Here is a 12,418-nt window from a genome sequence, read left to right as displayed (position 1 = left end):
CTCCAACTCCTGGGCTTAAGTGATTCTCTTGCCTCAGCCTCCCGAGTAGCTAGAACTACAGGCGCCCACCACAACACCCAGCTATTTTTTTTTTTTGGTTGCAGTTCAGCTGAGGCCAGGTTTGAACCCGCCACCCTTGGTATATGGGGCCAGCACCCTACTCACTGAGCCACAGGTGCTGCTCAACACTGGCTATTTTTTTTGTTGCAGTTTGGTCAGGGCTGGGTTCAAACCTACCACCCTTGGTATATGGTGCTGGTGCCCTACCCACTGAGCCACAGGTGCTGCCCCTTTTCTCAAAATTCCCCAGGGTACTCTTAAAAAAAAAAAAAAACCAAGATTTCCCTTGGGACTGTGTTTTAAATGTGGCAGTCCAGGTCACTGGGCAAAACTATACCCAAAGCCAAAACCTCCCCATAAACAACTTCTAGCCTGCAGAAGATCTCACTGGAAGTTTACCTAGCCACATTCTTCTGAAAATTTGATTCGCAGACATTCCCGGAATGGGGTTAAATTCTGCCCAGGTTCTCCTGAAAACCTGGTTCTCTGACGCACCCGAAATGTGCCTGAATTTCCTGACCTTCCTGACCTGGGCCTAGCTGTTGAACATTCACGGTTCCGGAGGATTAGAGTGCCCCCTGGACAATTACAAAATCTGAACTCCAGAGGAATTTGCTAGTGGAAGATAAGCCAATTTCTTCTTTTATATATGTGGGAGGAACCTTTTCCACGCTGCCATCTTATAAAGGTCCTTTAGAACAGACAGGGATCTCAATGAAAGGTATTGATGGTAATGTAATCCACTACCAAGTTACTCTACTTTGATGGTGCACACTTTCTGGACACTCTTTCTTGCATTCATTCCTTATTATTCCCTCATGTAGTGTTCCCCTACTAGGTAGAAATATTCTCTCAAAATTGTAAGCAACCTTAACAATTCCCGCTGGTTCACACCTCTTACTACCCATCCTGCTCCCCCAACTCCTCCATTCTCTCAATCTGACCTCCCTGTAGATCCTATTGGAACACTATACCCTTTTCCAAATATTTCTCTTTTTCCCTTACCTAATCCTGAAAACACCTGGTTTATTAATGGCAGTTCTTTTAAGCCCACTGCTCACTCCACTGCCAAGGCAGGTTCTGCCATTGTGTTTTCTTCCCACATTATCACCTCTGTTACTCTGCCCTAGCACTTCGAACAATCAGGACTCTCAGCCCTCACTAAAGCCTTACCAATCCACCATGCAGCCATATAGCAAGAAAGGGGATTCATTACCACCCAATGCTCCTCTACTGTCAATGCCACACTTAAAGACTTCCTAAATGGAGCTACACTTCCAAAGGAAATTGCCATTATTCACTGTAAAGGTCACCATATTATTCCTAGATTTGGTCTCCCCAGCTCTATTCAGGGCAACAACGGCCCAGCTTTCATCAGCCACATCACCTCCCAAATCTCATAAACCCTAGGAATTCAGTGTCATCTACATGTGCCTTACAGACCCCAATCATCAGGAAAAGCAGAATAGACCAATAGTATCCTTAAACAATATCTCACAAAATTAGTACTCCAACACAAACACAATTGGATAAAGCTCCTCCCCATTGTCTTACTCACATTCACTCCACCCCTCGCAAACTCCTCCTTTGGAGCCCTTTTGAAATAATGTATGGCAGAACTAGAGATGAACTTAGAAAAACAATCAGATTTTACCCTAACCCTCAACAAAGAAAGTCATAGACCAATTGTCAGGGCAACAAGTTCTCCTCAAGTTCTCCTCCCTTGTCCCACAAGACTTTATCTCCTCATTGGACAGGCCCTCACATGGTTCTTTACAGCACCCCCATGGCTGTTTGCCTTGTGGACCCCCCAGTTTGGATGCACCAATCCCGAATAAAACTATGTCCTACAGAAAAGCTTGCAACGCTGAAGAACTATCACTGGAAGTTACAAGTACTGTCCCCCACCACCTTAAATTCACCAGGATCCCTGAAAAATCCCATCCATAATAAATGTGTAACGTTCCTCCCTGATTTTTTCCTTTTCTCTATAACTTTTCTCAGGATGCCTGCCTACTTTCACATGTTCAAAGTTGGAACGACCTCCTTGAAGCCTCTAAAAATCTGTGGCTACAGGACACCTTCCAAGACTTTTATCTCCCTAAAGAAATCCAATTTTCTTCTTCCTTCTTTTTTTTCCTTCTGGCTACCCCTCCTGTTGAGTCTGGTCTTTTTCCCTTACCCATAGACCTCAAATGATGATAAAATCACTAATTACAATTCCTCTCATTCTCAGTTATGGATCAGCAATTCCTTATTTCATCTCTTGATTTATTGAGCAATCACCTGAAAACTGCTCATATCCTCACACTATTGGATAACAACCACCTCAAACTGAAAAAAAAAAGAAGAAGAATTCATGTGAACACCTCTCCCTTCCCCATTCCTCTACCCTCTCCCCTTCTTTTTACAGGCAGCCCATGCAGCCCCTCCCCTGGCAAGAAGCAGTCAAAGAGATGCCATGCCCATTACCCTATCTCCTGATAATAAACTAAAGAAGCTGGTATGATAGAATCAGGTACCTGCCCAAATAAACTTGCTCTGCCCAGGCAGGGTCAGGTTCATGGCCTGTCCAGGAAGGACCACACTCATGTCTCTCCCAGGAAATAGCAATGCCACCAATCATGGTGGCCCTAACACTTTAAATCTCTGTCTGCCATAGCCCATGTATGGATTTCTCTCTAGTCAGGAATCTCACCCCACCTGCACTCTAAGTGGAATAAAACCACCACTTGGCATGAATTGCAAGAATTGGATTTAATCACATGAATTGGATTTGTGTTTTCCTTTCCTCTCGTGTCTCGGAATGATTTTATCCTTGGGTCCGGAACCTTTCAGGACTCACATGCCCACTGGCTGCAGAGGAACTAGGGAATAACTTCTAATAGTCTATCATTAACCATAGCTAAGAACACTGGGAACAAATTTTAATTCAAATATCGTGATGAAATAGAATATAATTTGTTTGATTTTGCAGTTGCTGAGACTATTAAACATAAATGTAAAAAACTAAAAAAAGAAAACAACATAAAAATATGAAAGATAATCAGAATACAACATTTAAAAAGATGGGAAAAAAATAATAAAATGTCTATAGGTATACTTTTTGTATAATAAAATAATTAGTTATACATACACCCAGTATTCACTGAAAGTTTACAATGTGCCAGGCCTCTCAGTATTTCACAGTCTATAAAACATTAAGAAGGAACAATTCCAATTTTTCTCACCTCTAGGTCTGAGATTTGCACAGTTCTCATGTCCAGCTGCAATATAGTGCACGGTTCAGAGAGACAGTCTTCTGGTTTCAAAATGTGATTATACTTGGGCTTTGAAAAAAACTCCTTAATTGCTAACGATCTAGAGAAAAAGAGCAAAACAATTGTTGAGAGTCCTGACCAACACTCTGGGCTTTGAAATGTGTGTGGCTGCCATAAGGCTTTTCTTCCACACCAGCAGAGTGCTAGGTCCTTCCTCCCTCACTCCCCGTAGGATCCTGCTCTGCCCACCAGTGCTCACCTGGGCATCAAGGAGCCCACACCTGGACAGCACACCAAAATGTGTGAGGAATGGGGTGCTCCCCTTTTATGTCTTATTCCCAGGGAACTGAACACAAGGCGTGACGGTGTGTTTTCTCTAATTCTATAATCTACTTTACTTCAAATACCTTCTATAGTTTTTTTTGTTTGTTTTTTTTTTGTGACAGAGTCTCAGTCTGTGCCCTGGATAGATCAATCCTCCTGCCTCAGCCTCCCAAGTAGCTGGGACTATAGGCACCTGCCGCAACACCCAGCTAATTTTTCTATTTTTAGTAGAGATGAGGTCTCGCTCTTGCTCTGGCTAGTCTTTAACTCCTCAGCTCCAGCAATTCACCTGCCTCAGACTCCCAGAGTGTTAGGATTACAGATGTGAGCCACTGTACCCAGCTTTCTGTGGGTCTTCTATCCCATAGCAAATAAAAAAAGTACTCTTGCCACAGGTAACTCTAAGATAAATATGACACACTGGCAGGACTAAACTGGCCCATCTGAGCCTGAATTTTAGGAGAAATACATGTGTTGTTATATAAATTCCACATGGAAACAAACAACTGAACCTCCCCTTCTGCCTATCACTCCCTCCCCTTGTGCTTGCCAGAAAGTCATATATTATTCGCCATGGAAATGTTTAAGAAATAAAGCAAAGAACTTCTGAAATAGCAAATAAATGCTTTAATAAAGATCCCATTATATGTACATATTTCTGAGCATTTTGATATTAAAAATAATTATAAATTTATAAGAAAATTATAAAACATACACAAGTATAAAGACAAAATTTAAATTCGCCATATTCCTGCCATAGGATTTGATGTATTCTCCCCCAAAGACATGTATTCACATATTTACTTACTTATGCAAAATACAAAACATTTTGTAAAAATGGTTTGTTTGGACAGTTTTACTATCTTTTAAACACTTCTAGTATCATTACATATCCCTAAAAACCCATGGTTTAAAAAAAACAAACAAACACGGTTTCTTTAATAGCTGCACAGTCCTCTGTCAGGTGGATACACAGTAATTTAACCACGTTCCTATGCTAAGCTGCTTGTGTCCACTGTTTCTCACATGCATGAACACACCATGACACACAATCCTAGATGGGGCAGTCTCAGTGGAAAGCCCTGCAGTGACTTGGGGGACACAGGCCGCTGATGCCCCAGCCCACGCTCCACAGCCCAGGCAGTCTCAGCATAAGCCAAAGGCACCTCCACTGCTGCCAAGAAGCACAGATTCTAACTTAATCTTTGCTCATCTGTTGGGCAAAATAGCATTTGTTTTAATTTGCATTTTAACTATTAACAACATTTCAAATACTTATTAGTAATTTTATTTTTTTATGTGATTTGCTTGCTCAAGTGATTTGGTTATAAATTTTCATTTGGATATTAATCATTTTCTAACTGATTCTAAGATCTGTCTGCAAATGACTTTCCCTAATTAGTTACTTCCTTCTAGAATTGTATTTTTGCAGATTTCTGGCACAGACTTTGTCGAAAAAAAAATTTTTTTGACTCATTCATTCAATTGATATTGTCAAATACCATAAGCTTAAGCCCAGTGCTGACCTCTCCATGTGAGTGGACCTGGCACACCCCACAGACACCTGCAGTCAACAAGCGATGCTAATGCTGTAAAACAACACTCTAGAATCTACACAGAATTAAATTTTAACATATGAAGTGAGAGGAGAAAATAACCTTTCCTAACGTACTAATCAAGTATCCCAGAATAATGTGCCACTCAGCCCTCCCTGCCCTCCTACCTTGTGGCACTTTCATTCTTGGATACAGAGATTGCTGTCCCATGCGTTCCACCTGAACCTGCCCATCTGACTGCCCCCTCCAGGCACACACTGCTCCAGTCACCCAGCTGTGTCTGGGAGCACAAGCACCTCTTCATTGTCCTTCTAAAAAGTCTCCCAGCCAGGCTTGGCGCCTGTAGCTCAGTGGCTAGGGTGCCAGCCACATACACTGGACCTGGCAGGTTCGAATCCAGCCAGGGCCTACCAAACAACAATGACAACTATAACCAAAAAATAGTCGGACATTGTAGTGGGCGCTGTAGTTCCAACTACTCAGGAAGCTAAGGCAAGAGAATCATTGCTTCAGCCCAAGAGTTGGAGGTTGCTCTGGGCTGTGATGCCACAGCATTCTACTGGGCAACATGGTGAAACTGTCTGAAGAAAAAAAAAAGTCTCCTAGCCCTTCTCACTCATTTCTTCCCAGATGAGCTACAGAGCCCCTTGGTGAGGAGTGTTGGTCCCACCTCTTCTCATGGGGATTTTGATTGAGGCTGCAATGATTCCACACACTAACTGGGGAAGATTTCTTACCTTTGAATTACTTTTTCTTTTGGGGGGGGGGGATTTTTAACAAAAAAGGTAGCACCTTGTGCTTCCTGTACAGTTAGGGGATGAGGAACCGTGCCCTGCCTTCAGTGGATGCGCAGCTTCTCCTACAGAAAGCACAGCAGAATGGGCCACCCATCCTTGCAGAGACAGCACTGAGGAAATCATTTCATGTTAAACACTAAAGCTCAACTGTACAAATGTGTCCATGTTAAAGACAAGGATATCAACTACTTCAGACAACTGTTTTCTTTGCAAAACACCAGGAAGGGTATCACATTCACACCAACACATTTTCTGATCCTCATTAAAAATGTTCAGCTCTCGATGGGAATAAAGACCTCATTTTTCAACACAACCTTCTTTTCCCTACTATATTTGGGAAACCGATATTGCAAAAGACTTTTTTTTTTTTGAGACAGAGCCTCAAGCTGTCCCCCTGGGTAAAGTGCCGTGGCATCACAGCTCACAACAACCTCCAACTCCTGGGCTCAAGCGAGTCTCCTGCCTCAGCCTCCCAAATAGCTGGGACCACAGGTGCCCGCCACAATGCCCGGCTATTTTTTTTGGTTGCAGCCATCCTTGTTGTTTGGCGGGCCGGGCTGGATTTGAACCCACCACCTTAGGTGTATGTGGCTGGCACCTTAGCCACTTGAGCCACAGGTGCTGAGCTGCAAAAGACATTTTAATTCCCATCACATCTGTTAGAATCAAGGCATCAAAAACTACATGCAAAGTTCTCAGGCAGGTACTGAGTTCAGATCAGCTTCACACAGGTCTACAAGGAGCGTGTTACTCTGTGGCATAAGCACCTGTACCTTTTAGGGTGGAGCTTTCTCCACAGGCTCCCTACACACACCTCCCCTAGCAGCAGGCACTGGCTTGGTGCAGACACACCAGACAGGGGCAGCCCAAGACATAGGGCTCCTGAGGTCATGTGGGGCACAAGGATAGTTTTCCCAAAACAAGGGTGACTGCGTCTCCACAGAGAATCCCCCCCTCTACCTGAGGTTCACAGAAGGCAAAGGCAGCATTTGCATGAAGTCTCCCAGTACTCAGGAAGCACCACCAGCCCAGCACCCACCCTGGGACACTGCAGCCCCGCTCGCTGTGGACACCTACTTCAGTGCGCTGAGATTGAACTCATAGGCATTGTCCCAGAAGAGCACCTTGCTGTGGTAATCCTTGTCAGCACTGCAGGGCACAAGATGCAGTGCGGCTGTGGTCGGCCAGATGACCCCGTCCTCCTTCAACCAGGCATCCCGGGCATACAAGATGGACTCAATCATGAACTCGAACTGCATGAGAAGGAGAGACACAGAGGAGACGCACCACTGAGGCCTGGCATTTGGAACATTCTGGAGAGTCTCACAGGGCCAGCTCCAAGAATGTTTCCAGGCAGGCCAGCCTACCACAGATTTATTCACTCATTCACCCTAGTCATCATGGTCATGGATACATCTACAGCATTTCCCATCAAGGGCTAGACCACGGCTATAGAGATGACTTTACTCTTGTCCTACCTCAGCCATTCAGGAGTCAACAACTGCCAGGCTGCCCACTGCCCCCCCCGCCCTCCCCACAGGTGTTACAGGCCTCTAACTTAAAACTGGCTCGGGGGAATTATCTGGGGAATTATCACAATGCTTAAGTTGACTAAAATCACTACTTAAAAACCTGCAAACCACACAGGTATGACTTGACCATCTGTACCACCCACTCATGCCCTCTAGAAAATGAGTGGGACAGCTGAGAGCCAAGAACCAGGATCCTGCCTGAACTAGAACTTACAGAGGGCACAAGGGAGGTGAGGCCCAGGCCATCAGAGCATCTGCACTTCATACCACAGCTGTTAAGAAACAACAGTTTCTCTTGAATAATCTCAAGCAGGGCTTATGATCTGAGTAGTAGATCTTAAGTATGGAAAATTTAGACTACTCAGAAAAACATAAAAATAAAAATCACAAGTAAACCCAGTACTCAAAAGGACCTGTTTTTATCACTCTTTCGTTTATCTTTAAGCATTTTTCTGCACTTGCAGACAAACACACACACATAGAAAAATACATACATATAATGTTTTATCTTTTTAAGATATCTTACAGTAAAATCAGCCTTTTTGGAGCACTGTCTATGAACTTAAGGACTGTGCACAGATCTGTAACCACAGCCAGGACACAGCACCGCCACTGAGACACAGCCCTCACCCTCCTCACCCACCAGCCTCTGGAAACCAGGCACCTGGTCTCTATCCCTATGTTTCTTGTCTTTTTGAGAATGTCTTGCAAATGAGATCATGCAGTCGTAACCTGAGAACATTCCAGGTGATGTCTCTAGGGTCACCCACAGAGCTGCCTGTTCCAATGGCTCCATCCTTCTTACAGCTCAGTAGTACTTCCCTGTGTGGATACACCAAGTCACCCATCGAGGATTATCCTGATGAAGGATGCTTGGGTTCTTTCCAGTTTTTTTGCAATTATTAATAGATGCAATATAATCATTTGCATGCAGGCTTTTGTGTGAAGATAGCCTGAATTTTTGCAGGGTGAACACCTGACAGTGGGACTGGTGATCACGTAGTAGGGAGTGAGCAACTCTGTGAGAAACCTTGGACTGTCTTCCATGTGCCCATCAGCCATCCTCCCCAGCATGTGGCACTGTCAGAATTTCTTTTTTAATTTTAGCCATATTTTAATAGGTGTCAGTGATAGCTCAAGGGGGTTTCATATGCATTTCCCTGGTGGCTAATAATGCTGAACAACTCTTGCTGACCTTGCTGTCCACACGTGCTGTCCACACGTGCACTCTGGTAAAGAGTCTGCTCAAGGTTTTGCCCATTTTTCAACTGGCTTGTTGGCTCCCTGTTGAGTTTTCAGAGTTCTTTGTATGCTCAGGATGCACACTGGATATGTTATTGGCAAGACTTTCAACCATTAGCTTGTCTTTTCATTCTCACTGTCCTCTGCAGAGTAGCCATTTTTACTTTTGACGAAATCCAATTTATCTTTTTCTTTACTTCTAAGCATTTCTTATTTTTTGGAGCTACTGTAAGTGGTATTATTTAATTTCAGTTTCCAATTGTACAGTGCTAGGATATAAAAATGTGACTTTTGTATGATGACCTTATACTGTGATCTTATTAAATTCACCTACTAGTTTTAGGAAATTTTCATGTAGATTCCTTTGGATTTTCTACATAGTTGATCAGGCTATCTGGCAACAAGGATGGTTTCCTTTCTTTGTTTTCAATCTACTTCTTCTGTCTTTTCTGCACTGGTTAGGCACTCTGGGAAAGTAAAAGTGGGTATCTTAACTTGTCCCCACTCTTAGGGGAAAGGTGTTGACTCTCGGGTATGATATTAGCTGTAGGTTTCTGTAGACGTCCTGTATCAGGATGTGTTTCCTTCCATTCCTAGTTTGCTGAGAACTGTATTATAAACTGATGTTGAATTTTGTCTGTATTAATTTAGTCATTATTTTTCATCCATTTTCAGATGAAGAAGAAAAATGGTAGATATGGTAGATTATGTTGATTGATTTTGAAACATTGAACCAGCCTTGTTTTTTGTTGTTGCATACTATTACTCCTTTTATATATTGCTGGATTAAATTTGCTAACTTTTTTTTTCTCAGGAGCATGTTTACTGTGTTTTCAGATGATACGTGAGGTGTGCTCTGAGCTACAAAGAGTAAAAGGAAATCCTCTCATTACAAACTGACAAAGGTAAAACACTTTTCACAACAGCATTTACCACATTCAGAAACAGATCTGGGTTTAATACTAATGACATAATTCTTAGTCATCTACAACAACTTTTTAACTTTATACAGATAATGAATTACTGGCTTGGCGTCCGTAGCACAGTGGTTACAGCTCCAACCACATACACCAAAGTTGGCAGGTTCAAACCCAGCCCAGGACTGCTAAACAACGACAACAACAATAATAAATATAGCCAGGCGTTGTGGCAGGTGCCTGTAGTCCCAGCTACTTGGAGGCTGAGGAAAGAGAATTGTTTAAGCCCAAGAGTTTGAGGTTGCTGTGAGCTGTGATGCCACACCACACATGCCAAGGATGAAACAGAAAGACTGTCTCAAAAATAATAATGATGATATTAATAACATAAAAAAAATAAAGATAATGGATTAGGGTAAAATGCCCTAATATTTAGCAAACTTCAGGACTGCTCCCAAAATACACTTTGGGAAAGTACCTGCTCTCAAAATACACTTTGATATCCCAAAAGCAAGACTTCCAAGGTGTTTTAAATGTAACTAATCTACAGCTACAAAGTTCTGTACTTGGTAGCATTTACCTTTCCATGGAGGTATCAGGAATTCCTGGGATTCCAGGAATCCCACACTTCAAAGGATAAAAGCAGAGGGTAGAATCAGTATAAAGCACAGAGGCCTGACAATTAAGTTTGCAAACTCATCACTATGTGTTTATGTTGGCAGCACTGTACAAAAAGCTCAGCAAGGTTGCATAACCTTGGTGTATCAGTATCTCACAGCTGTGTTGTGTCAACATGTGGCAGTGTCTTGTGGTTGTGTGTTTTTGTGTACCAGGGCAAGAATGTCGGAGCTTGGATTAGAGCAACAAACACTCCTAAATTTCTTGTTAAACTTGGCAAAAGTGGAAGTAAAATCAGAGATATGGTATTCCAAGTTTATGAAGATAATCCCATGAAGAAAAATGGCAGTATGCAAATAGATGAAATGTTTTTTTTCTGAAGAGAGAAAGTATCGCTGATGAAGAGAGATCAGGGCGGCCAGTAACAAACAGTACAAATGAAAACATTACAAAAGTTCATCAAATTGTGTATCAAAATCATTGGCTGACTGAGAAGTATAGCAGACCAAGTAAACACTGACAGAGAAACAGGAAAATCTTAACTGAAAATGCTGACCAACAACTCATGGCTCTTGTATCATGACAATGCACCAGCTCACACAGCACTATGAGAGAGATTTTAGCCAATAAACAAATAACTATATTGGAACACCCGCCCTACTCACCTGGTTGGGCCCCCAATGACTTTTAAAGGAAATATTGAAATGAAGACATTTTTATGACATTCAAGACATCAAGGGTAATATGACAACATCTTTAATACCACTCCAGAAAAAGAGCTCTGAAGGGTGGACTTGGTGCTGGCATTGGTGCATAGCTTCCCAAGGGGAGTACTTCAAAGGTGACCATGGTGATATTCAGCAGTGAGGCACGTAGCAATTTTTCTAGTTCATGTACTTAACGGTCATACCTCATGCACAGAAGCCAGATGGTAAAGGCCAGGATGAATGGTAGCACCACGAGAAGATGCCTCTGCTCCTCACACTGCACACACATCACGTGAACTGTGCTGTATGCTGCCTGGTTCATCACCCAGCTGTTCTGCATGTTCTGCTCTGCTGGTCGCACATAGGGTACTATGCTCCTGATCTGAGGAACTACAGGGCCCCTGCCTGTCAGAAGGCATAAGCTTTGAAACAGTCAAAGCAGCACCAGTTGTCTTTAAAGCTGTTCAGACAGAGGACTCCCTGACTGCTGATGTTGTAGTGAGAGACTCTGGTGCAGAAAGTAAGCTTTGGTGCTTAAATGGGTAATCTGATGAAAATGCAACATCCAGAAAAAAACACACCACCTTAAAACATAGAACCTGGGGGCCAAGCGCAGCTGATTGCCACTCATGACAGTAACTTTGTCAGGCCCAGGACTACAGCACAGCAGAGAGTCAGGGTGATTTTGGCTTAGCTGAGTTCCTTTAGCACCAATGGACAGCCTTGCAGTGGTTTTGCTGGAGAGTTTGGGGAGGTGGGTAAAGGTTTTCATTCTTCTTGTTCTTCAGGCTCCAGAGCAGTTGGGTCTCACGGATGTGCCACTGAAAGTGCTGGGGGCCTCAGCATCAGACCATCATCATTACTGGACATCTCAGTGAAGTTGTCTCTTGGGAATCTTAGCCATCCATCTGTCCCATGGGTAAAGTTGTAGGGGAGGGAGTGAGAAAAAAACCCTTCCTGGGGAAATAGAGGCAGTTGGTGGGGGAGCTCAGGAGGCTCTTGTGAGGAAATGCAGGGCGAGTTGCATGGTGCTAGGAGGCTGGGTGCTGGGCAGGCAAGGCTGAAAGCTCCTGGGAGCTGAGGGGACATGGCCTCCTGCTGCCATCCCTAAATTTGCTAATATTTTCTTGAGGGTTTTTACATTTATGCTTATGATGGTTATATGTCTGTAGTTTTCATATCATGTACTACTTTGGTTTTGAGATTGGAGCAATGCTGCCCTTGTAAAACGAGCTGAGAAGTACTCCCTCCAATTCTATTTTCTGAAAGTATCTGCTCAGAATTGGAGTTACTAATACTCTTCTTTAAATGTGTTGGTAGAATTCACCAGTGAAATCATTCAGGTCTGGAGATTTCAATTGCAGGAGGTTTTTATTTTTTATTTTTTTTGAGACAGAGCCTCAAG

The 12,418-nt window shown here is 43.1% G+C and overlaps 1 protein-coding gene across 1 annotated transcript in view; it reads right to left on the bottom strand.

Moving 5' to 3' along the window:
• Window positions 1–12,418, bottom strand: part of PRMT2 (protein arginine methyltransferase 2) — a 42,075-nt gene that overhangs the window by 6,915 nt on the left and 22,742 nt on the right. Inside the window, exons 7-8 of the mRNA XM_012810306.2 lie at window positions 7,075–7,250; window positions 3,291–3,420 (exon numbers count right to left, since the gene is read on the bottom strand). Of these exons, the coding sequence (XP_012665760.1) occupies window positions 3,291–3,420; window positions 7,075–7,250 (306 nt within the window). The remainder of the gene's footprint in view (window positions 1–3,290; window positions 3,421–7,074; window positions 7,251–12,418) is intronic.

This window comes from Otolemur garnettii, unplaced genomic scaffold (genome assembly GCF_000181295.1).
Source record: "Otolemur garnettii isolate 467f Iridium unplaced genomic scaffold, OtoGar3 scaffold00128, whole genome shotgun sequence".
NCBI classification, from domain to species: Eukaryota; Metazoa; Chordata; class Mammalia; order Primates; family Galagidae; genus Otolemur; species Otolemur garnettii.
Note: the sequence above shows the minus strand (reverse complement) of the source record. Positions and strands in the feature narration are given on the sequence as shown.